The sequence below is a fragment of the Dufourea novaeangliae genome, unplaced genomic scaffold, assembly GCF_001272555.1.
Source record: "Dufourea novaeangliae isolate 0120121106 unplaced genomic scaffold, ASM127255v1 scaffold412, whole genome shotgun sequence".
NCBI lineage: Eukaryota > Metazoa > Arthropoda > Insecta > Hymenoptera > Halictidae > Dufourea > Dufourea novaeangliae.
The window spans coordinates 99994-127457 of NW_015374293.1; the positions used below are offsets into that span (position 1 = coordinate 99994).

The window sequence follows — 27464 nt, forward strand, 5'->3', positions numbered from 1 at the left end:
AGGTTGGAGGGAACGATACTTTTTTCCCCATCGTGTGGATTCTACGAAATCGCGCGGACTCGTATCTCGCTCTCCGTCTCCGCTCCTTTTCGGAGGAGGTCCCCGGCGGCGGGTTGCTTCATGCGGAAAGGAGGGACCAGTGATTACACCGTGATTGCCGAGATCGTTTGACTCACGAAAATGTCATTAGGGTTTCATTACTTCCAACCGCCTTGAGGAACGACTACTCAACGGGTTTGTGCAACGCGTTCCTCCCTCCACTCCCTTCTCCTTCCGTTCCAAGTTTCGCGTCACCCTTCCCGTTCTCCGTCGTCGTTTGATCCCAGCGGCACGAAGTGGGTCAGTACACGGGTTGGCCAACTGTCACAAGGGATCGACCGATCTAACGTCATCGACGATTGACATTTACCATAGGAGATACCAACGTTACACGCAGAGGATCGTGCTGGACTCGAAAGCACGATCCTGTGAGGGTGACGAAAATATCCATTGTCCGAGCGTAGGATAATTATTCATCGACCGTGCACCTAGAGGATCGACCGCTATCTTGACATTTAAGAGGATCGACGACAGAGTGTGTAAATCTGGATCATTGAAATTCTACAGAAATAATGAGCGGTGGTTAGATCGTGCCGACCTCCTTTGATCAGTTTCCTTTTCATACATTCTCATCGTGAAACAATGACTCACTTGATCCCAGGTTTAAATGAAAACTTGGATACTTGATGATCTACAATAAGAGGCTTTCCTCTAGTTTTCGGTCGGTTCTTACTTCGATTCTCAGCCGTGCAACTCTTCCGTTGACGTCTTCTTTCGTCGAGAGTGTCGTTGCATCTTATCTGTCCAGAGATAGAAAAAGGGTTCACACGCGATCGTCGAGTATTAATTGGCGATCACCTGGATCTCACACACGGATCGTTCGTGGGTTAAATCGCTGGTTTGATTTTCACTGAAACTGTTCGACGACGTGTACTTCCGTTGGTCCCCCGCCCGAGATACTCGTCGTGGTGCACTTCGACGGAACCGAGGGGTGTCTCTGCGTGTGTTCGCGGCTATTAATTACTATGCTTAGATTCCCTACGCGGACATGTATCACGGCGGCGGCGTCGCGATTAATCTAGGTTTTCACTTCGGCGTAGGACCAGCCGGCCGGCCGGTCGCGGCTCTCGACGTGAGAACGAGACAGGAAACAATATTAACATCGAACGCGAATTCCATCGCGACAGGTGCTATACGTATTCACACTTTGGGGCTGGGGCGCTGGCACGGCCGCGGTGCTACGATGAAACGGTTCCTCCTGCACACAGCTCGAGGGACATCTTCGTTAAACCGCCGGCCACACCCTGAAAAATATTAAAGACGAACGCGAACGTTAGAGGTGCACTGTTTTCCGCCACTGATCGGGAACGAAAAGTGCAGTACATGATCGATAAATGCTCGAGGGCTCCTCGGCGTTGTACGTGAAATATTTTATAAACTACAAACCCTGGCCATATTAACACTAGAACTACGATAAACGCATATTTGTTTCGATCGGTGGATAAACGTGAAAAACTTTTGAAAATTTAGAAATTTAGAAATTGACTAATTTCTTCACTTTCATATCGTAATAAAAGGTGTAAAAGATCTGAGAAAATGTATTGTTGTAACATTTTGAGTTGCTTGGTAGTTCTACTGTTAATGTGATCACATGTCTACTTTAAACAAAATGTAACTAATGCCAGTTTTCGGAAGCATGACATGTTTCTATATCAAAAGGTGTCCGATTTCGTGTGGAATACCCCAAACGCGTCTCCGTTAAAAGATATCGTCATTGACGACCAGACAATATCCCCTACGGTTCAAAAGTTATATCAAAATGTCACTGGACTTTTCAATTCCGACCACTGTGAGTCGGAGTTGTCAGTCGATCAGAGTCGGTCCAGAAAGAAGCAGTACTCACGTGAGTAGTCCGGGATTGGGGTCCGCCTGGTACCAGGAGTACTGTGGCATGTAACCCGCGTGATGCGGCGGCGGTGGCGGCGGGGGTGGATGGTGTCCAGGCGTGTGGGGGTGGTGGTGGGTGTGTGGTGGCGCGTGCGGATGCGGATGGTGCTTCATCTCGCCCGGCCAGGAGGGCGCAGGCGGGCTTTCGTTGTGCTGAGGCGACATCTCGCTTCCGGGGCTCGAACTGCCGGGGGTGTGACCCCCTGCACCACCGCCCATACCGCCGAGATAGCCCGTCGTCGGACTGCCCGATACCGAACTTCCGCCCCCTGAAACAAAACGGAGAACGATCCCAATTAATTCCGATATATTTCTTCAATTACACCTACACAGCCCTGCTAAGGATAACAAGGGAAGACACGGAAGTGTCCCTCCGATTTTGATGGAACTTCGTATGTCTGTTAAGCAGTCAAAAATAAGGGATACGTATTTTTTTTTATCGGCTGAGACGCGACTTTATGGGGTGAAACCACGCCTCGAAGTTTCGACCCGAAAGTACTATCTCGAAAACCAGAGGAGATACATGAAAACTTCTAATGGACGAGGTTTGCGGTTTTTTATGCAGAATAATATGGTGATAACAAATTGTCTAATATATAATTTGTTGACACCTTTCCCTTATCTATGATTTTTACATATTTCGGATTATGAGAGGGATATTAAAATAATGTAAATAAGTTCAAATGGTTTCAGTGAGCCGTAATAACATTAGCCTAGGTAGTCACTGTGAGTAAATTTCTGGGATACGGTCGATTGTGAAAATGTGGATAGTAAATATATATTTATATCGCGATCGTGTCAAATCCTTCAATTTTTATAGTCTGAGCTTGTAATTTCGTTGCAAGAAGCTGAATACCTATGCGAAATATGTGGATAAATCGTGTCTCATGAGCGCATTATTTTCTCGATCTAATATGGATGAATTTTGATGTTGTCAGTGGATATTCCAGACAACATTTCAACCATATTTCATTAGTTGCTGTGACAAGGAAGCTCTCAGAAACCCGACACGTGTCGATGACTCGTTACACGTACTGACGCAACCAGTCGTATCATAAAGTCGACCCAGAGATGTGGATCGGCAAGGTTGTCGAACGGTTCTGCGCCGGTGGCGTTACGATTCGATCTCTTTAATTGATTTATATCTTCCGACTGGATTCGCAAGTCTCGTTTGTGCCCGTAGATAACACCGATTCAAGCTTCTCCTGACCCGTTTCGACGATAAACTCCGTTGCAATTAACGTTATTTCAGGATTCGCGTGAAATTCAATAGATACGCATATTTTTAACGCAATTTAGGTGCAACAACCATCTGTTATGTTATTCATACGACAATTATAAGGGAGCCACGTACCTCCTTGCATGAGGCTTCCGGGTTGTCCCGGTTGAGGGGATGGTCCTCCGGGTATCCGCCTTGCTGCGCCGCCTTCATCATCTTCTTGTACTTACTCCTTCTGTTCTGGAACCAGATTTTCACCTGCAACAAAAATCGAAAGAACGGGTCAGGTGAAACTCGTTTCGCTGGTTGTCAGTCGTTATTCCACACGAAACGAACAGCCGAGGGAGAGAGAAAGATAGAGAGAGAAACAAAAAAGAAAGAGCAAGAGATGAAGAAGAGGTAGGGGGTGGAGGGGGAGAGGGGCGCAAAAAAGAAGTCGAAGAAAAGGAGAAGGGAGACGGGACGGTCGGGTTGATGCACTATTTAACGTGGTTCGAGAGACGTGGGAAGCCAGCAATTTTCACTGTCTCCGCGCCTGTCCTTCCGTCCGTCAAACATCCGATAATTACAGGCTCCGATAGAAATTTTCTGCGAGTACACGCGTAATGATACACGCTTGTTCGGTTCGCGTATATACATATATACATGTATTTTGCGTGAAAGCGAGACCTGGGTCCCCTCGACCACGATAAGAGGATACATTGTGTCCACCGCCGTTTTCGATCGGTACCACCTGTACAGTATATCCTCGATGAGTGTTCGAAGGTTCCTCCACACTGAACATTAAATATTTCATAAACTAATGGCCATATACCACTGTACTCAACCTCAGTAAACGATCAACGTTACACCTGAGGACCTCACCTTGTCAGTGCTGAGGAGCCTCCGAACACTCATAAAGGATTTACTGCAATACGCGTGTGTGTCCGCGTCGTATCGTCACTACCGGGACACAGAGGAGAAGCAACGAGGAGAGAGAACGAAAATAAAAAAAATACAGAGGAAACAGAAAAAGAAGGAACTGCTCGTTTCGTAACTGTCGTTTCTTTTGCCTGCCTCTCTACCTACACGCTGCATACAACGCCGGGTACGGCCTGCAGCGGATACTAATGCGCGTGTGCCGCTGTTAGGATTGCACATGCGGTATTTTTTTGTGTCTTCGCGATCTATACGTACGCCGCGTGCACGTGACGGTGCTGCTCAATCTTACGTAACCTTAGCCTCATAGAGGCGAGCTGCGCCGCCTGGCCGATAGAAACGTCTCGGATGAGGAACACGGAGTTGTTTTGCACGGGGACCCGAGCGGTACACCGCTTGAACCCTTGTTCCTGGACGGTTACAGGAAGACGGAAGGATCGTTGGTTGCTTCGTTGACTTTTTAAGGGAACCGTTAGCGAATTCGTTTTTTCTCTCTCCTTGGGACGATCGTGAGTTCGATGGGAATTCGAAGGCATGAAGAGGAAAAACATAGCGAGGTATCTAGCTAAATCGGTTAGCCGTGATAGATCAGTTCTGTAACTCCACCAGTTAACGATACATCTGGTCAAGGAAACAATTCGTTCGCTAAAATGTATTCCCAGACCTAAATTCTCCCGATACATATCTGAATACACGTCGTTTATGGCAAGAACCAACGCACGGAGCTGCATAAATTTCGAACGCATTTTCATACACTTTCCTCGCCGCGAACGATAACGCTCGGGTGGCCAATACATCAGACTCTGATAAAAGAACAAGACTTTCGTCATCTATCATCAGGCGTGCTTACATAATTCTCGACGGTACCAATTCCAGCACGCTTCTTTCCGTACACCTGAGGTGCATCAAGACCCACGACAGGCGGGTAGCTAACGGATGAACGGGTCCTACTTGTCAACCCTACGGTTCCGTCGTTGTGTAATCGCTGTCGGAGCCCTAGGTGCCGAGCGTCCACGACTTCTGACGCCTCGGGGCGTCAATCAAAACCCGTACGGTTACTTTAATTAACCGAGGTCCGTGGGCGGGGGTGTAAAGGCGAGGTGGTTAGAACCACGTACTTCAAGATGCAGTAAATCTTCAATGAATGTCCGAAGGCTCTTCAGCACTGACAAGTAGAGGTCCCCAGGTGTAACTCTGACTTTTTAATGAGATTCAGCACAGTGATAGAGTAGATATATACTATACTTTATTTGTGGAACTCAAGTGGGTCACTTGAAATTATGAAATGGGTCATTTGGTGACTCGTGGATCATAGATTGCCGACGCCTGTTCTAGATATTAATATATTATACAATATAATTTAGTGCGCATTCAACTTTGATAGTTCTAATGTTAAAGTTCAGTGCCCAGGAGCTTTCGAACACTCATCGAGGGTTTACCGTAGAGACTCTTCGCGCAAAACAAGGGGTGGGGGCATCGTCACGTCAAAACGAGTTCATTAAAACCGCACTGCGGGCTCGTCCTAGCCACGAAAGAAACGCACCGGCCCGGCATTGTTTCACGTTTCGTAAGCGTAGTCGGTCCGCTGGAAACCGCGACTCGCGTGCACACCCATACACACACCACTGATGTACCCGCCAGGCAACGGAATGCCTCGTGTGCCGTATAAAATGGCCGTGTACGCACGGTACCAGGCCGAAAAATATGTTGCTGGTGCAACGCTGCTAGAAAGAGAGAAAGAGGAAGTCCTCCTCTTCCCTTCACCCCCTATCGGCGCGAGCGTGCGCCCGGCGTGCCGGCGCAAATAAATCTCTTTCTAATTGCTCGCTGAAAAACTCGGCCGCGGGTTGCGCCCGGGTAGATGGCGCCCCGACAAAGGGCCCAACGCTGAAGCTCTCATCCCGCCGGTGGTTTATTTCGTTAGCGAGTTCTGGGCCCACGAGTCGGTCTACCCGTCGTCACGGCTTTGTTTATTGATATTTACAACCGGGGTTGACACGCGAAGAGCGACGTAACCCGGACCGGAGGTGAAGCTTTTGCCCGCGAGGCTGGGACTCTAAAGGGGTCGCTTTTTTCGGACGCGAAGCGTCGGCGTCCCCTTGTCGCGAGCGCAGGTGCAGATTCTTGCGACGTCGGAGGACGGGGATACTGTAGGCGTTAGTGTATGTAAAATTGTTTTAGTAAAATGTTCTAATACTTGAATAACTTGCGTGAGTAAACTTTTCTGATTACTCTAACCCCTTGCCCTATGATTTTTTTCGTGTCTCCGGTCTCCAGAATTACTTTATCGTCGATAATTCCCCAGATAAACGTCTCGAGACTCGACCCCAAAACAGTCCGTGAATTAAACCACTCGAGTTCTATGCACTAACAGGGTTAGTGAATAATAAACCGAGCGTCCGTGTTATTTAATCAGAGGCTCGGTCGTTTCAACCCTCTCCTCCCCGTCGGGCCGATTATCGCAATCAGTCTAGCCGCACGAAGGGACATCCGTGGGCCGGACGGCAGCCGGGCAAGAATTCCGGCAAAAAACGCGCACGGTCCGCGGTTCGAAATGTATGCAAATGCGCGTGACGAGTCAGCACCGCCTCGCGACGGAATACGTAAGTACACGAAGCCTAGAGGGATAGAAGGGGGTGGAGGAAAAACCGAGCGGTGGAGGAAGAAGAAGCGGACGAAAGAAGCGATGAAAGAAGAGGGTGAGGTGTGTGTGTGCGCGGACCGGGGCATATAACGCCGATGGCCACTGAAACGGCACGGTGGCAAGCTGCCTGTTTGTCTCTTTCCACTATCCTCGTGCAGCCACGTCGAATGGCCGTCGGGCGTCCAGCGCGCAAAAATCAACCGCTTGCCAGCCGGTGGTCGCGCGAAACAATTTTTCGCGACACCAGACAAAAAACAAGAGACGATCCGAGGGGTACAAGGTGAATGTAGCCCGCCAAGTTTCGTGGCCCCCCCTTCCGAATGGGACCACGCTCACGACGTGTAGCTCCCGGCGAACCAGAGGAGGCAGCCTTTCGTAACAGCCCCCGCGCTCTCTGTCGATATCGACGATGCATACTGAATGAGCGACGGATCGCCCAGCCGGAGGGTGAACGGGAGGGCCGCGAGGAACACACTGGGAAAGGGGTACAGCAGCAGCAACCCGGGACAAGGTCTCCGAGTAAAAAGCACACCGTTTCGCCTCCGTGAATCCGAGAGCGCGCGCGGCCTGTTTAATATTTATGAGGGGCATCTAGGAATAATCTACGTCTAAATGAAAACGCTCCACACCGAATCGGGACTCCGTGAGCCCAGATGCCTCGACACTATTGCCCGCTTGGTTAGGTGAGGCAGGAAGGAAAGAGGGACGTGGTGGATGTGATTTTTATTTTGGATTTTGGGTCACTTTAGTCGTTGTGTCTGTGTACTTCGTTCATTGATTAGTTAACTACTTTTAGTCAAATTATTTAGAAATTACTGAAGAAATATTTTGTTGTGTTTTAGTGTATATTACGTGTCACATAGATGAGTGACAAGGACATGTCGAAACTAATGCCATTTTTCATTCGTTGCTATTTGATAAGTTTTTTACTTTTGTCGAAGTTATAAGTGATCATTCGCAGTATAATGTTAGTATACGTAATAGGAACCAATTTTTCTTGCCTTTAATCAATGAGCCTTCTTGAAATATTTGAAAGAAATTAGAGATTTGTATGTTTCTATTATATTTGTAACAGTGCTCGACACTTGAATTCCATAAAATGAAAGGGACAAAGGACTGATAATGTTGTGTTTTACTGATGAGCTTTTAAAAGGACATTCAAATTTGTGCCTTACCATCTCTACGAGATTGGAAAAAAATATTATATGCTCACACTTGGAATGAAAGAATTAACACGATAACTGTCACAGTGAAACAAACAGTATGTAGCCAGACACACTTTTTTTATTTTTTAAATCACAAATCGTCGAAAGTATATGCGTTTAGTTAACCCCAGATCGCTCAAGTATCGTAAAAATTACGACCTTGAATTTGCGATTCTCAGAAACTTTGATGTCAATGTTGTCAACATGTGCCTAGATTGTGTTGAATAATTACTACCTGAATTTTCCATTATTTTTAAGTATGACAAGGAAGAGTGATGTTGAAAATGTGTATATGAAGATTAAATTTGCATTTTAGTTTAGGTCATAGATGACTTTCATCTATTGCTTGTGGAAAAGAAGCTTAATTGTGATAATCTTTGGAAATTGATGAGTTCGGTCTTCATAAGCTTTGACGTCTGATCATAAATACCTAATTTACTGTATAATTTGTAGACAGATAATAGAAATTATACTACAGTTTCTTACGGTTTTAGCTAGTTAACCATTAGACGTTGGACATAATCGATGTGTTAACTAAGAAAGATTTCATTAACGATCTGTTTCCACTGTCTAATTTGTACACAGCCAGTTATTTATATCCTTGACTACTCCATTATCAAATTATACTTCGTTTTTAAATTGGAATGGTAAATATATTCCTATTTAAAACGAAGTGGTAGCAATTAAAAATACGCTTTTAAAATGAAAATATGTCTGATCGTTGACGATCTCATTCTACTGTCCGGTTTCTGTCTAACCGCGAACAAGCATCGATTCTTTTATGTTCGTGAGAATCGGTTCGAGCACTTTTCTAGCCTTTTCGTGGTTTCGGTTGACCGATATACGTTCTGTGTTTTATCGAATGATGTATGCCAGCCGTGGATACCTGTAATTGGTGCTTGCAAAAATGTAGTCCTTGACTTGATAATACCCGCCGATAGCACCACCGCGTTTCAGCGTAGTTCTGTTAACTGTAGTTACAACCTAGTTACAACGGCTCGAGGCATAAACGATAAAAGTTTTTTGGGGAAGGCTTCGAAAAGTTATGATAACGCGGACGTGAAAACGTAGAAGTTCTTCGGGGAGAAGAGTTGCATCTGACTCGCAGCTGCGAAAATTTCTCGTGAAAGGATATATTAAAATTTTCTTATGTCGATCCAATTAATAATGATCATTATCAAATTATTATCATCATCGATCGAAATCGAACTCTTACGATTGTCATACCACGAATAAACGTAAGTTTCTCGAACGTTATTGGCCATGAAACCTGCTAAATATAAGCATAAATTGTGTCAACGTAATGGTTTTCGACAGACTCGGCGTGTTATCTATTTTTTATTGGAAGGTTATCTATTCCATTAGTAGGTTCGTTCGAATAATCGAAATGGACGAGTCGTACAATTAAATGCAATTACTCTAATGGCGTTGGGCTGAGCGAGTAATAACACGATATGAAACCAATAAAGCGATGCTCGGAGGCTACGAATTCACAGGAATTGATAAGCTCGAGGGTTGACATTGTTTCACGTTTTTAACACATTCCGTTAGACCACCGGCCACGATCGTTATCTATAATATATATAATTATTTTGTTTTCGAATAAAACGCATCCAGGGGAACCAGTTTACGCGTGCTCGCACTGCGCCAGATATCGGCCGTGTACCTGAAGAGTTCGATCGCCACAAAAACTAATTACTCATTGTGTTCTTCTATTTATATTTAGAAGCGACTGAAGTATTCTTTTCCTGGTATCTTAATCAGAATTTCATTAAAATTAAGTGCATACCTATAGGGGCGTAGGTATTCCATTAGAGGGTGTAACAATCACTTCAAGGTAGCGTCAATCGATTCAGAAGGTACAACCAAGACACCCCAAATAAATATGAATTCTGGATCAATTCATTCGGTTGATGCACATGAAATGTTGACAAACACAAAAAAAAATAAGGTCGAAGAAACCGTGTGTGGTTAAAGTTTCATTCGTGAAAACAACATATTTCGTATGACACCAACGCAACCATTCACTAAAGCCATTTTAATATTCCAATCCGCTCTCCTCCTCGTAATGTGCTCTCCACCCCATTGGTCTACGATCGAATCAACGAATCAACCCCCAGACCGAACCCCATATCACCATCAGCGTATCAGACACGAGTCTTATTCCCCTATCCATAGTAGACACGCGTTTCTCCAGTTACGCAACGGTGCTAGAATTATGCCCATGAAAATCCAGCCGCGAATTATATTTCGCCAATCATCGTGTTCCCACCCTGTTGGGCCCCAGCCACCCGCAGCGCGTGCAGATCGTCGCTGACACAAAATTGGAGGTTATATCGCCGTATCGCCGAATTGGATCGAGTTATATTCCCGCGGCGGGTCGATCCCCAACGTACAGAGGACGAAGAACGGAAGGGGGACCCCCGTCGGCGTGTTCTGAATGATCCAATCTGTCCGCACAATAAATAATCACGCGTATCGGCACGGCCTACCTGCGCCCTCCGTAAGCCGAAAGCCGTAACAAACTAATCCGTCATCGGTACCGGACGACCGCCGCCCGTACAAATCGCTGAAGGGTTTTCCAACGGGCTGCAATCAGCGCCGCGCGCGCGCGCGCCGAGGATCGATCGCGAGGCGAGAGAGCAGACTCCCACGCGAAACTATCGGAATTCTGAACGGACGAAATGAGACTATTTAATCGTTCTTTGTCGTTGATAGAAGTGGCGGAGACTTCTGACGATCCTTATGAGACTGGTCGATGATCGATCATTGGAGAGACTGGACATAGGGCTCATGATTAAAACATTGGAAGGTGCTTATAGGTATGTCTCACTGAAAAGTTATGAGAAAATCGTGAATTTAGACTATGAGACTGTTAGGATTATCAGATGAATATTAGGTAAAGTGTCTAGTGATAGGTTGTTTGGAGTTGGTTTCATTGTGGACGTTCCTGTTAGGGGATACGAACCCAGTTGGCCCACTGTACACTGGGCATCATATTCAGTGATTCAGGGCAGGTGGTGTGAATTTGATATACTCACATTCAGTTTTAAAATAGTCTAATAAAATTTAGTCTACAGGTGTAATACACTGAGACTTCTGTTGTGGGTCTAAATGACTCCAGATTCGCTGCTGTAATGGATCCGTGATATGCACCTTCTGAGGATCGACGAGTATGATCGGTGTACACGTTTCTCTTTGCGCTGTGTACAGATCAAGAATTGGACAAATGTTGTAGCTATTGTCGATGAATTGAACCTGATCCGAATGTGATCGCTGTTCATGAAACCGTTCGATGATCCACGTGAACAAACGACATATGTCGCGTTTTTCAAACATGGTCGCCTGTGTCGAGGCGTGCAAGCAGGTATCGTAGATACCTACGTTTTCTACCAGTCGAGGGTTCGCCGTGGTGGGGATAATAACAGCCGTGTAAATGCGTCACTAGGACCCCGTTCGTTCGCATAATGCTATAATGCCTCTTTTTTTTTTTTATTTCGCTCGCCCCGCTCACTCCCACAATGCAACGTCGAGTTCCCCCCCGTGCCCCCTCGTTCCCCCGCACCGGCCCTCTTCGCTGCTTCGGCGATTCCCACTTCCTGCCTGGCATCGGTGATGCGCAGTGCCACCTTAACAACAACGAAATTCCCCAGTGGTGCAACGGCCCCCTCGCGCTTTGTTATTCATCGCTGCGCTTATGCTTCTTTCCCCTCCTCCTCTCTTTTTTCTTTTCGTCCACGACGCTACATGGATACTTTTCTGGATCGCTGGGACGACAGAAAAGTCGTGAAGAATGTGTGCTTGGAGGTGTGTTGTAGCAATACTCGAGGAATCGGAAGTTCCGTTATGCCTCTCGAGGGAAATTCAACGTGTGTCACATGAAATTTTTTGTTCTTTGGTAGCAATTTTGCTGCCATCAACGTTATATCTAGAATATATTCGATAAAATTAATAATTCATCACAGTTAAGGATCATGAGATTCCTCCAGAGGCATGAAAGTACCTCACCAAGTCTTGCGTAATAGATCTTCTTAGGAAATGGATTTCAGATCTCTGGAATATTTTGTGATCTGCTACTCTGACGTTCCAAGAATTTCATCGTACATTCGACGTGTTTCTGTTCATCGATGATGCTAAGATAAAAAAGTGCAGTTTCATTTGAAACTTCTATCGTGGACCACCTACCGTGGTTAATTCGGTTTTCTGTTTTCAGACAGACTGTCCATAGAGGGGAGATACCGATCGACGTACGCGCGATGATTCTCTGGTTTTTTTTTTGTTTTGTTTAATCACGATTGCGAGAAGCATTTAGTTGCTCCCAAGCGATCACAATAGAGCACGTGCCCGAGCCGTTTGTTTGTCGACTGTAGGAATCTTAATCGGAAACGCGATTATCGCCGGCATTATTACTGTGGTCCCGCCGTCCCTCCTGCGTATGGATCCCGCAGAGCTCCATTCGAGGTGGCGAAAAATGGTTGAAATCGAAACGCTGTTTTACACCGCGATCACGTAGCTGACAGAACGGTGACAGGCCGGAATACGAGCGCGGCAAAACGGTACACACGCGTACCCTGTCACCGTTCCTTTGTCCCGGGACCATTTGTTATTTTGTACATATTCATAACGCCGTTACATCATCGCGTACCGATGCATTCTCTCCCGGCCTTCCTCCCCCCGGTTTTTTCCGTTTCTCTTTCCACCAGGCTCGTGCTGGATACTGTTCATCGATACTCTACGCGTTGACAAGAATTTTTCAGAGGGATTTAATGAAACCACTCTGGGGTCTGAAGTGTGTCTTCTATCTAGAAGCATCCAAATAGTCTCTCATCCAATATAATTTTCTTTCCTAAAAAGTTTCCAAAGAGTTCAAAGCGTTCCTCGTAAAGAGGGATGTCCAATTTTGTGACGTGAGTTTTAATTACCGAATATTAAAATTTCAACTGAAGTCCCGTTACTCGTTTTACGCGGCGTCCCGATAAAATGCAGATCGGAACAAAACGTTGAACCACATCTTTCTCTTTCTCTGGGCAGCACCAGCAGATCCTTGCGTTACGTGAGAAATCTTAGGGAACCGTTATTGTATATCGTACTCGGCTGTCGTTCGCAAGACACAAAGGCCCTATTCATCCGCATGCAATCGCATGCATAGGAACTGATCCTGACTTCCAGCATGCCTCGCATCGCTTCGCGCCATCCTCCGCGGCGGGTATACAGGTAGTATGTACCTCCTTGCTCGCTGAACCTCGTTAGATCGTGGTAAAAGAATAATATCCGGCGTACAGGGCTGCCGTTTCACCGAATCAGATCCCGATTATACCGTGCTTCCCGAGACTTTCACTCGCCCCGCACTGTCGCTCAAAAACTTTGTATCTCATGCATTCATCAGCCAGGAGGGTAGTGATAAATATGCTTCCAGTATATTATTCAGGGAAGTACTGATAGTAGATCGTGGTAAGAAATTCATGAAGGATCGTGGTACCCCTTGGATGACGCCTTGACCCTAAGAACGCGCAGAGAATTTTACATATCTACCGTAAACTATTCTTAAAGGGTGAATTTAAAGTTCATAATTTAATGCTTTCTCACTATATATTATTCGAATAAAATTGTGCCCATCTCTGCTTCCTATATATTCGGAAGGTAAACATATCCTCTAGGAGATAGGTCCTCGATCCTAGTCTCATAGAAGATCCCCTAATCCCATCTCCTGAACGGTACCCTAATTCATCAAAGAATAGCCAGGTAGCGAAAACCACGTCAACACGATCCGAAGATTCACAATGTCTCAGCATGTCTTTGAATCAAAAGACAGTAACAATACATCAAGCTAGTCGCTACCAGAAAAAGGAAAAAGTGAAACTGCTGAAAGGACACGTTAACGAAGAACCCCGTGATCAAGAGCTCCGTCGTTTCGGGTATACCCGTGATTGTCGTAATCAACGATAAAGCGGGTCGAGCGGACCCCGACCGATTCCCATGTCCGTATTCGCAAGTTTCCACGAGCTGCTCTCGAAATAAGTCCTCGTTTGTAGGTGGATACCTTCGTCACGGTGAGCGGTCCGCACCATGGTTTACCGGACAATCGTGGTGGACGCGCTCGAGGACGATGAGCGGAGACAGGACAAGAGAGAGAGAGAAAGAGACGCTAGGGAAGGAAGAGGAGCGGGGAAGGGGGTCGAAGGTGGGGAAAGGGGGAAGGAGGGAGGGAAAGAGACAGATGGAGAAGGGACCTTCTTCTTGGTAGCGGCCGCGGAGGAAGAAAACGAGAGACCACCGGGAACCGGGCGGCAAGGGGCAAGGAGAATGTCGTGCTGTGCTCATCGAGGTGTAGATCCTCGTCCCCTGGGTCGTTCCTACGCCGTGGTCAGCGTCCCACTAAGCCACGGTCACGTTTACATTCGCGTTCTGACTACGTTTAAATTGCAGCCGTACATAGAAAAATGAGCCTCGGCTGGTCTTCAACAACCGTGGATCAACATATTCCTCGAAAGAAAAATATCTAGGTATCCTCTTTGTTCTACGAGCACTTCGATCTAGGAACGCGCTATGTATCGCAGGTAGAAGCTGCGTTAAATACTTCAACACATGTAGTACCTTTTACATTGAAGGTGTAAGTCAGTACTTGTAACAAAATATTAAATGAAGTTAAGCTACGATCCATGAGGATGATACATGTTAGCTTGTACATATATATGGAAGTGTCTTCAATATGTATGATACGATTTTTCGACTTGCTTTGACGCAGTAATAATCCAAAGTCTTCATTTCATGAGAGGGGCTTCTAACTTCATGGAAGTGTCTTCAATATGTATGATACGATTTTTCGACTTGCTTTGACGCAGTAATAATCCAACATCAGGCTAAAAATCTGTCGTCCTGAGCGGCTGTCGAACTCCCTGTACAACTTGTCGTTAGACCAAGTTTGGTGGTCAACGAAGTTTCTCTCCCGTGTCTTTATCTCCATCGACGATCGTACACTAAAGAAACGGATAATGCAAGCACGTCGATCGTAAACCCCGTGACCAAGTAGCGCTCCCCAAGCGGTGTATGTATCCACAAACGCGTAGAAATACTGGTCCGATAAGATCGTGGTGTCGGCAGCTTCGGGGGTTTCGCTTCAGCGATCGTTTCGCGCCTCGAATCGCACCTGACGGGACCGTTTCCAGGTCGTATCCGCGGCGGCTAGGCTAGTCGAACGAGCCGCCTCTCAGACGGGTCTGAGGGGGATGTTAGCCAGACCACGGATTAAGATGTAAACGACACGTTGTAACGAGGGGCAGCCCAGGCCACGGATAGGTCGACCGGTCGGAGGGGTATCGGGAAGGGGGACCTCTTTATTTTCTCGTTCGTGGAAACAGTAAACGCCATTTGAAGCACTCGTGCACGGGTTCGCGGTCCGATGGGCTGCGAGAGCGTTTCTGGACTTTTACGGAAATCGGGAACCTGGGAGCACCGTGCCGCCATGTACAGTGCTCGGCCTATGGTAGCGAATGACCTAGCTCCGTCCATATGCGTATGGGCTGCCCGGGCAAACCACGCTTTCGAAGCCCGACGCACGCTCGCGATCCTCCCGTTTGTGAACACGTCCGACGACAACGCGTCAACGGGAGAGGAAAAAAGAAAACCCGATTGAGATATCGGGACACACCGGCTGATAAACGAGCCGCCTCGGACTGTTTTCTTTTATCAGGAACACGGTCGTTACGCGGTCGCGTACAGGGGACGGGAGAAATTGAAATGCCTTGGATGTTTCTTTGCCCTTGTTGGCGCTTTGAACTTGCCTCTGGATCGATGAGCCTTTGGTTGCTCGCGCACGTGATGTCTATGGAATAGTATTTCACCAGGGGATGCTGAAGCTTGATTCGGTGATGTCTACGGTGAGGAATTGAGTTCTGTGATATTCTGGATAGATGGAAGACTCGGTAGATGTGGATCAGTGGGAGACCAGCGGATGACTTCTGTGAGGATCAACGGAAATGGATCGACAAGAGACCAACGGATAATTTCTAACAAAATGGTCACGAAGAATCGTTTTACCAGTACACTAAGTATACATCATCAACAAACTATTCTAGAAAGTCTACCCATAAGCTAGACATCGTGTTTTCATCAATAAACAACGAGTCGTCCGATTGGTTGGAGGATTTGCGAGAGAACGACATAGCCAGTGTAGAACGATAAAGTGGACTCTCGTTTATCCAGGATACGCGTCGTATCGTAGCGTATCTCAGGTGCATCAGACTTGTATATGCATTATTCCGATCCAAAGCTGTGACGCATAGATAGATAAAATTCTTATCGTTCCGCCGAAAGCATTCGCGTATATCCGCTACCTAATCCGGGAAATCCCCGGCTATGATTAACATACAGCTTCCCAGCGGATCGTTGGAAAAATTTCCATTTGATCAGTGGTACTTGGATGCCGGTACAGTAACCTGATTCGCGGTGGGGAATTCGCGCGATCCTCTACCCCCACTGTGCGGGTCGAAGCGGTGATCTTTGGAGTCTCGTGCGATAAGATCGCCGTGAATTAAATACCCGCGTGTTGGTTTCCTTCGGTCGGGATTCCTGGCTGAAACGCGAGCGACGACGCTGCCTGCCGCCGTTGCTTTCGATTCTTATCGTCGAGCGTCTGATTATCGGGGCCGCGTGAGCCGCGGCCTTATGAATTTTGATGATATCTGATCGATGCACTCGCCGCGGCGGAGAAGGACAGAAGCGAGAGAGAAAGAAAGAGAGAGAGAGACAGAAAGAAGGAAGAAAAAAAAGAATCCAGCTCGTTAAACGAAAATTTATCACCGACCTATTCCAGTTTCGTGCCGGGCGATCCTACGGACCGACGGACGTCGGAACGGTAAATTATGCACGTGCACCTCGCGCATGCACTTTCCATCGTACATCCTGGCCGACGATGGAAGCCAGGAAAGACCGCAGCTTTCAGCGGCAGCGGCCGTCTCTTCCACAAGGCGATACACAGAGGTTTTTACCGCCAGGGGGAACGTCGGAAGATGTTGCGGTACCCGGGGAACGTCCGGCCCCTTGGAAAAAAAAGTCGGCGGTGCCACGTCGAGCATCGCGTTCGAGGGCACTCGCCTATGAAATTATTTATATTACGGTTCTACATGATTCGATTTGCTGGGGGAGATTCATCGCGAAGAAACTCTATATGGAAACAAATACATTTTTTCGGCCTGTTCGGGGCTGACGGTCTTTTTCTGCCGTGGACATTTGTGTGGATGAAATCGGACGTAATGAAGATGATACTTCTCTATAGATTGCACAGGTAGCTGGATTATTATAAATTCCGTGGACTGATGCTTGGAATCCCTTAAATATTCCAAAATAGGGATATGTAAACAGAATTATGGATCATTGAAGACGACACATCTCTACAGAATGTAGAGACTTCAAGGTTATTATAAATTCTACTGAATGATGTTTGGAATCCCCTAAAAACATTCAAGAATAGATATACTATGGTATATGTATACACGAGGAAGTAAATTCTGTGAAGAGCATTGAATCTAAATTTTTAGAGTTCGGTGCACCCGCCCGAGTTCTTCTGTCAGTCGACTCACTAGCAACAGGATGAAGCAGAGGTTCCATAAGACGTTCAATCATTATACAAAGTACTCTATGGAGTCTAGCGGGCAGGTGCAATTTTCGAGCGGTTTCCGCGAGCTGGATATTGAAGAGGGCAAGACAGAGGGGAACGATGGCAAGAGGGAGGGAGGGGGCCTGGAGAGGGCAATTTTAGACGGTAATTTTACGCTTTTACTCGGCCAGGTTAGCAAGGCGCGGTTCGTTCTCGTGGAAAATGTCCTCCTCGCGGGTCTCGTATCCAGTCATGGCTAGGCTAGATCCCGCGTCTTTAGTAAAGGCCTTCGAGTGGGTGCACACACGAAAACCGCGAGACCGTACATCCAGATAGTTACGGGACATGACTTCCTCGCTCGCAGGATTTTATCGCCCCAGAAATCTGCTGCCGTGTGCATGAACACTTACGTGGTCGTGCATGCATACACACTCGTCGTACCGTTTTGCCGTCCTGAAGTTTACCGCTGCCTGAGATTCGCGACTGTTCACTTGTTCGTGGACTCGTCTTGAAATGAGGGGAACGATGGATTGTTAGGTTTTAGAAGACGGTCCATGGTGTACTTTCAAGGAAAGTGGGTACTGGTGTAGTTTGTAGCTTTAGATACCTAGGAATCTTTGTTCCTGGTAAATCCCAAATCCCTATAAAGAGCTATTAACACGTTGACTGCCACAGTGGAAAAGGCAGTACGTAGTCAGACACGCTTAATTTCAGTTTTTTAAGTCAGAAATCTTTGAAAATATATGCGTTTGATTAATAGAGATTGCTTGTCTTGTTTTAAATTATACTGTGATATTAATCTTATGTCAAAATTTTGTAGAGGTTTTTAAATAATCCAGCATGTTTGCAATGTTTCAACTACGAGTTATCTCGTAGCTGAAATAAGGGATACGTATTTTTTTTATCGGCTGAGGGCTTTAAGGGGTGAAGTTTCATCAAATTGGAGGGGGACATTTTCGTGCCTTCCCTTGTAAGCTCGGTTCCCATACAAAAACATTCGTTTACAGCGACATAATTTCTCTGTCCCTTGAATGTCGCTATAAACGGACTCCACTGTATTCTCTAATGTACCATGTTTAACAAATAGGTCCTGATTTCTCACTGGCTTTTAAAGTATTACCTATTAAAGTGGAGGGTAGATTATCGAAGTTATACCAAGGTAAAGACGTTGAAACGGATGATAATGGCCGAGGGTAACGTTCATTTCCCGACAACCACGAGCACGTCCAATTTTCTTTTCCTCTTTCCGTGCTTTTTGCACCGTTCACATAACGGCGAAATCTACGGCGTGCGGGTTTGCGCCTACACGCGCAGCTTTTACGCACGCACGCGCTCGCCGGCGAGCTCACGCGAAAGGAGTGTAGGTATATACCGACTCGTGTTGTTGCCCGAAGAGTCAGCGTCGGCTGTTGGCTCCTCGGAGGCCCGAGTTGAAGGAGCAATCGTTTGCAAGGAGCAACGAGAGATCGTTGATAAGGGTATAGATGCGCCCCGGGTGTAGGCGTAATAAATTGTTTGCTGATTCTATTGAGCCTACACGATGAAAACAATGGGGCAAATCAGGCGGATGGAGGACGACCGACGGGGGAAAATGAAATATCGTCCTGCTCGCTGATGAAACACGCTCGATTTCTAATCGGGACTTTTTCGTTCGAGGAACGATTCATCGTGACATGTTTGAGACACAAACGATGATCGAATCACCTACTGCTGATCCATCGATCGTAAGATTATTCCTCTTCGGAGACCGTCATAGATATAATGTCCTAGTCGGACCCTTTCAAACATTTTCATTCTAATATTCTCTTCAGACATAGTCATCTTCAATGTGACTGTAAATAATTTCTACAGTACACAATAGTAATGTATTTAAAGCGCGTGTAAATGATATCTTTCTACCAGGAATTATGTTACGAAGGGTTTAACCCTCGTTCCCTGTCAATTTGATCCAAACTTTGAATTGTACTCTTTATCAGAAAAACTTGTAAATTAACTTTGACATCAGTAAGAATATTTCCCTAATTCGATTTTAGCTTAGAGTTTCATTCGAGTAACGCAACAGTTTATCGAACAGATCGAGAGATTTAAGATAAAAGTTAGCACCCGAGTTGAATAATTTCAACCTCGAGCCTCGTTTCCAACCCAAGCTTCTCAGCTGTTAATCTCCTCGGGTTAACTCGAGTGAAGCAAATCAATTAATTCGATCGAGTGTAAACCAGCGACAGCAACGAGCCAGCAGCGTGTCCACTTCGTTTGTCACGGATCGGTTAGCTGGAAATGTCGCTGGTGGCCGTGGTCCGTCGCGGGTTCTGCCTAGCCGTGAATCATTAGTGTTCCTCCGTGAAAAGAGCGCCGCGCAGCGTACACATCGGGGTTCTCCCACTTGTGTTCGGTACTCCGCTTCAGGAGTTAGGCACCGGGAAGATCGCGTATCTCCGCCACCTCGCGCTGTCTCACGCGAGAGCATTGTTTCACGTTTAGCGGCAAGGTGATGTTACGCAATCCCCTTGGCCGCGCGGAGGCGCAAGAAGAAGACGAGGACGAAGGAGAAGAAGGAAGAAGAAGAGTAGGAGAAGGAGGAAGGAGGCAGTGAGAGATCGTATCGCGACGGTACGATCACCGTAGCTAACTATGATGCTCCGTGTATGTGTATTTACGTGCACCCGCCTTTGCTTGGGTGGTTTAGGACCCCTTTCCCTTTCTCTGGGCCTTTTTCCACGCGTTGTCGACGCGTGGGACGGAAGTTGAACGGTCCCTCGTGTACGAAATTCAATGGAGGGCGGGGAATCTGAAGTCCCCGATAGCCAGCTTATCAACGTATCATCAGTTTTTATTTCAGTGAGAAGATCCCATAATAGGGTATATCATTGGCATTTGAATTGGCCCACTAGGTCTATAACATTCCTAGTGATGTTTCTCAAAAATAGAGGATCGAGAATGCTAATTCCATCGAGCAGGCTAAACTATTTCCAGATAACCATAACTCGAAGCTTCTCACTGAAGGCTACGTACAGAGAGCCTCCCCCTCCCGTCCCCTTTCCGCGGGAACCTAGATGGCCATTAAAGTAGCTCTGAAAGGCACGATTTTCGCGCAAGACAATGCACAACGACCTTAAGAAGCGTCGTTTTCCCGGCGCCTATAAGGCGCACGTTCATTAATCTCAATCGGTGAGTCAGACACCGTGGAGAACTTTCATCGAGGCGTGGGCCCCTCGTCCGTTCGAACCTCTTTTACCTACGAATACTATTCACCAATGGTAACTGGACGATCCCCGGCGACAACGAGTAATTTCCCATCGGACGGTCCGAGAAACAATGACTGGACAGCGAAACAACCGCGCCCAGAATGAATGCCAGATCCTTAATAATGCTACTAGTTTTCAGAAATGTTTATGTTGATGTTTTATAATGTATTTTTATATATTATACTTTATTCGGGTCACTTGAAATGATCAAATCGGTCATTTGGTGACCCGCGGGTCATAAGTTGCCGACGCCTGGTCTAAACTTTAAACAAACGACTCTGAAGCCATCTGATTCCAGGCCGCGGAAAGGCCGTTATAAGGTGGTGGCTGGGAATACGGTGGTTAATAGGACAAATTACACTAATAAAAGGTAACAACGTCGGCCGTTTTCACGGTAGAATAACAATGGGGCCTGCACCAGGGTCCATTTGAATATTTCCCTAATGCCCCTGGCCGGCTTGGCCAGCGCGGCGGTGCCGTTTGGCGGACATGCGCGCGCTTTTTCGTACGCATCGATGCCCCGCAGGTCCCTGTTCCGTTGGTCGTCTGTCGTCCGGAAGGGTAGGTCCTGCAGACTACCCACGAAACTGTTCCCGAACCGCTGTGTGTCTCCGCCGGGGAAAGCGGCCAGCGTGTCCGACGACGTGGCATTAAATTCGTTCTGCCACCCCGGCCATTCGTCTGCGCGCCTTGGGAGCGTGTGAGCGTGCGTATCCGCTCGCCCGATGCATAGAATTTATTGTCTTTCGTAATTGGATCGGCGAGCTGTGACCGTGGTCGCGCCACTCACCCCGAAGTTTGCTTTTCGGCTGTTTATTAATAGTTCATTTTGTGCGGAGAGAAGTTTATGGAATGTTTTAGTAAATTTTCACGGTCTATGAAGTACAAGTTTGTGGATAATAATCGAATAACGGAAATGGTCTTTTAACCCCTCTATGGCCTAGGTGGAGTCTTTGAGACTCCGCCCAGTAGAAGGGCTCTAGGATCCAAATATGATTGACGGTAAAGGGTTAAGGAGTTGTAAACGGATAGAAATTGTCTTACAATGATGTAAACAAAGAGTTAACGAAATTAAGTCAATAGGTAAATTTTCTTAATGGAAACTATACAGGGTGAACCACGAATCGTGATAAGCAGTCCGATCGAAAATGTATTTATCAGGTATTGCATGGTTTCAAGAGAGCGTTAACGTGATTATCGAAAATTTTTTGTCAACTCTTTTTTTTTTCATGATTTTTCAAGGTCACCTTCAATTTTTTGAAAATCATTTCTTCGGATATTTTGGTTTTTATTCTGTGGCTAAATAGTTGGTATACAACGAGAAATTGCTTAATAATGAGATAGTATTTTGTTTTTGTTATCGAAAGCTGAGGTAAACGCGATTGAAGAAAATGGAGGATGTTGAAACCATACGCCATGCTTGGCCGTCATCGAGGACTGGTTAGCTCCGACGGTATTGGACGAGGATCGATTGCCAGCGCAGGGCGAGAGCTGGTCGAGGGGGTCCCTCAAATGCGGGTCTGCGTTAAAAGCACGCTTAATTTCGCCGTGACACGGAGCTATCGTGTTCCGGCCAATCGGAGCATGGAACGATCCGCCTGGAAAAAGGAGAACGCGGATGACTGGGAGCTGTATGGTATTCGAGGAGGCATCGTTGAGTCGAAACCTTCACGGTTTGGAGCACACGATCCATGTTGCATCCAGCCCATATCGACGTCCATAATTCCAATATCCAATACAGTTGGCTTCGTTAAAATTATGAAAAATCTCTTATCGATACAGACTCCATAGGTTTTGTTTATCAGGCAAATATTAGAAAATTATTTTTGGACTATCGATCGTTATGGCTGTAGACTGAACTAAAGAATAGTTGTTCACATATGTGTTTATGACAATGGCGGTTAACGTTATGACGGTAAACGTACGAAAATTCGCGACGTATACGTAGGCGTCGCCTGAAAAAAAAACATACACCCTTACTTGACAAAGAACAGGATGCCTGACCTGTATCATATCTCCATTTGTTTTCAGCCGTTCGACCACCCCGTCTTCATTTGTCCTTAAGGTATCGTCCTTGGTACCAGGTATCTCCTTTGTTGTACTATTTCGACTCGAATTTTAAGAACATTTCCTCAGTTCAATCGCAGCAGTCAACGCGAACAGATCTAGTCGACGCGAAATAGTATTAATTTATTTATTATAGTGCGTTTTATTTCAGTTTAAATTCATTTATTTAACGTGTGTATACTGTGGTTTTTCTTGTGGATTTGAACGAGTGACCAGGTTTAATGTCTGGTAACAATTCGCATGTGCTCTTTCAAGAAGTATCGCAAGATAGTCCAGGATCGAGTGTAAGATGTTAAACATCAATTTCTCAAGTACCAGGTAACAGTGTATATTTTCTCGTTAGACACCAATGTACGCGCTGTCTTCAGGAGTTTTTAGTCAAAACTTTCAACTGTTCGTAACTCAAAAACGAAACCTCGAAAAGTTTTTTTTTTGTTGAATTTTTATTTTTATTCAAATTCAAAATGGCGACAATACGAAAATATGGAAGATGTGAAACCCACTAAAAAAACGTACCTACTAATACAGCACGTGCACCGTTCGATATTTTTTTCAATGTCCTGAACAGTTTTGTTTAAATTGTAGATTTAATTTTATTGTTTTTTAGGAGCGGTCCAATCTAGGAAACCGGTGGTCCAAACTAGGAAACCAGTTGCCTGGAATGGACCGGAGTTATTAGTTTAGTTTTTTTAAGATATTACATTTATCATACATTTTTTCAATACGAGTAATACACCACACCACAATCTACCTATAATGCTTGTCTTTTTTCCTCTTTGCATCCTGCGATGTTCTATGCTTGTGTAAGAGAGAAAAAAGTGGACAAAAATAAGCAACTATCCTCTATCACAAACGACGTCAATGTCGTTCGACAGAAAAAAAAATGGCGGCCACCTGCGGGATAAGGCCTCCCCGTGGTTTACCAAGTTTCTACCCACATCCCATTCTCTCTCCACCGGTGGTTAAGTAGCCAGCGTGCGCGCGCGCGAGAGGGATAGGTGGGGAAAAAACACCCACCCCGAAGATATAATTCCCGAGCGTGCGGTGCACGTCCGTGGCTCGTTAATTTCAACGTGTTCACCGGCGGATGCGCCGTAGTCCGCTCGTTTCCAGGCCACTTTTCACGAGCTCTCCGCGCGGTGCGGTCGGACCTCCTCTAACGGCGATCAGGTGTCTTCCTCGTCGAACACCGCGGTCGCATCGCGCCTGGAATGGGCGGTGTCGGACTCGAACGGAGCGTTTGAGTCCCCGACGGTCAAGAGAAACCATAAACGTACCTCCCCGTAACTTAGCGACCAGCAACGGGGCTGTAAAGGCGGCCCCCGGATTTCCATGCAACGGCTGGAAACGAGCGGACTCGCGCGTCCAGAGAACGTAAAATCGCGGGTTTCCAACCCCTTCTCCACCCCCCTTCCCCAGGGGGGGAGCTTGGACTGTAAAAATTATGGTGGTTCCTCTTTTTCTTCCTTCTGACCTCGCGCATTATTATAATACAGTGAAGGCTCTATGAGAGTTTGAAACTCTGGACCGCTTCAAAACTTTTACGGTGCACCGTGAATCGTTTCGACACCTCACAAATATATTTTTGAGAGATATTGTTCCACCCTCCCCGCCAAATAGAAATAATGAAGTCGACATTGTTCCTCTAACAGGAATATAATACACACATGTATGTTGAGTAGTGTGTAGCACTATGCCATGGAAATTTTGCCTCTTTTAAAAAGATTTTTTCCATCGTTAATTGGAAAATTAATTCTCCATAAGACATCGAATAATATATAATATACCATTTATATGTATAAATACGCTTTTCTATATGTCTGGTTCTCACAGATAAATCTTCAAATAACGATATTTGCATAAGGCTCCACGCTCTACCCTTCAGTCAATGATTCACGGCTCAATCCGTCCGTTCCCCGATTAATCCCATTAATCCTGTTCTCGCTGTTCAATTAATTGCCTCTTACCGTACAGACACCGTTTCGCCCCGTGAACGTTTAACAGCGCATAATAGGAAAATAATCGACTGGAATCCCTCGTGTGTACGCGAATGCCTACGAATGGAATGGGTGGTGTTCGAGATCTCTTCCGTGTCCGGGGCAAGATGCGGCCGATCCGACGAGATATATTATTCCGCGGGGCCGGTTGCGCCGCGGGTAATTATCAAAGTCGTAAGGGGCCAGCCGGCTAATGAGGGCCGCCTCGTTACGACCTGTCGATTAAAATCGTGCTGACCGTCGCTCGTTTCGCGCGCGCGCGAGCAACTCCGTCCACGCTTGATTCGCGTTCATTGATACCTGCGTGTACAGGTAAACGCAAACGAGCTTCGGAATCCACCGGGATCGGTTGGGTTTTCATTCGACCGTTGATTCGAGATTTAACTGATAAGGTCATTGCTCCCTGATCCAACCGAGAAATCAACTGAAATCGGTCAGTATAGTAAATCCTCGATGAGTGCTCAAAAGTTTCTAGGAACTGAACAAATATCATTGGCTTCAGAATTCCAAGCTCTATCATTGTAATAAACCTGGTAGAAAAGTCTGCGTTATATCTGGGCACTTTTCCTTGTCAGAGCCAAGAAGCCTTCGAATACTCATCAACGATTTACTGTATCACTGAATCGATAGAACCAGAAGGTACGTTCTCCTCAGATTTAATGGAGGGATCGGTTAGAATCGACCTTTGCCTCGATCAGTTCAATATCAAACAATTAGGTGAACTGGGAATCTCGTAAAAGTTGGTCTCGATTGGTAAACAGTTAGATGTAGACCAGGCGAAGGTCCGGCGAGAATGATAATTCCGTAATTAAACGTACTTTTTATATATATTTTATTCGACTTTTTTTGTCTCTGGCGGATGTTCATTAATGAATGAATAAATATCGATCGATTTTTGCCAGATAACGGACGTCACATGTGAACTTTGAGCTAGCTGACATTTTTCTTTCACGCGTTCACCGTGTTCCCTTTCTCGGTAACGTTTAATATTAATGCGATACGATTGCGTGCAATTGATAGCAATAGTGTCAATTTGACTTTCGACCTATAAATATGTTATATATTTATTACCGTTGATCTTTAAACGCGTTAATTTATTAAATTGCCCTGGATACCTTCACTCGATTCTCCATTCACAGGTGAACCATCGAGTCATACGAGCGATTAATTAGTCACGAGAAAAAAAAGTTAATGTAATCGACAAAGTATAACTTTCTTACTGAATTTGCCTCAGGTGTGTGAAAGTCAGTAGTCTCCTTGACGTTTCGATCCACGTGTATGCCATTTTCCATCGTTTTTTTTTCAGTAAATATGTTTATCGTATACAACAGGAAAATCAAATTATAAAATCGAATAATGTTCAGTTACAAATTTAATTCTAGCAAGAACGATATTCCAATTTCTCTTTCCTCTGAGTCTATCCCCGTCGACTTTCCTCCGTTCCTTTAAAAGTACGTCCATAAATCGTCAATCGTTGGATTAAGTTGGAACCCCCGAAAAGGGAATCGACACGGGAATCCGGTGCCATTCTCAGCCGCCCCGAAAGCTTTCCTCTATTTGTTTTTTTCTTCCTCGCGTCTCGTCGTCCGAGCGAAGTTCGCGCGAAGTCTGGTCGCTTTTAAAGAATCGCGTCGAACGGACACGGCATGAAAGCGAGATAGCGATCCGACAAGTTTAATTAACTTTGACATTGCCGGTGTAATTACGGGCGTCATTAAAGCCACCGGCATTGTAATTGAGTTAAGAAAAGCGATTTCTGCCCGCAAAGAACCTGGGGAAAAGTCTTTGCCCCGTTCGGGCAACTAGCGCCGATTTTGTCGTTAGCCTGCCCACATTGGACGATTCTCACGATTCCAGGTACACTTTTCATGTCACTGATATTTATTTAGTTACTGGTAGATTTTAACTGGCCAAAAATTGATGATTCAATTTTTTGAGAATAGATTTCCTTACCTACAGGATAGAAATCGATGATTCAATATTCTTTAGGACAGATTTTGGTGTTTACAAGATAGAAATCGAAGACTCAATTTTGTTGAGAATGGATCTTGATGTCTAGAATTCGGAAATCGAAGATTCAATCTTGTTTAGAGTAGGTTTTGGTGTTTACGAAACAGAAATCGAAGGTTGGATCGTGTTTAGCAGGTTTTGGTGTCTAAAAAACAGAAATCGAAGATTCGATCGTGTTTGGAACAGATATTCCGGCGTCCAGAAGACAGAAATCGAAGATCCAGAGCGCGGTCCCGCGTTTAACAGTGCGATTCCTCTTCGCACGCCGCCACGGCCACACAATCTGCCTCCGATCTCGCGGGGTCAAGAGATTATTTTATGAATATGCATAGGTCTTACTCATACATATACATGGCCCGAGTAATTCATAATGGTCCACTCCCCCTCGACGTGCAACGACTCCGCATTAATATCTAGTTTACTCTCACATTTTGCGCGGCGGCCTCCTGTGAGTGAACCAGGGGACGTTTTTAAGTGGCTTGTCGACACTTTGACAGAAACACGACTACCACGAAACTGATATAACGTCATCCAGTGTAATTTCGCTTATGAATAGTTATCGGCCACGGCATAAGACA

General features: G+C 45.9%; 1 protein-coding gene across 1 annotated transcript in view; it reads right to left on the reverse strand.

Moving 5' to 3' along the window:
• Window positions 1-1256: 1256 nt before the first annotated feature.
• Window positions 1257-27464, reverse strand: part of LOC107192787 (homeotic protein distal-less-like) — a 78263-nt gene continuing 52055 nt past the window's right edge. Inside the window, 4 exon segments of the mRNA XM_015582124.1 lie at window positions 1257-1343; window positions 1943-2255; window positions 3341-3392; window positions 3395-3463. Of these exon segments, the coding sequence (XP_015437610.1) occupies window positions 1325-1343; window positions 1943-2255; window positions 3341-3392; window positions 3395-3463 (453 nt within the window). The 3' untranslated portion in view covers window positions 1257-1324.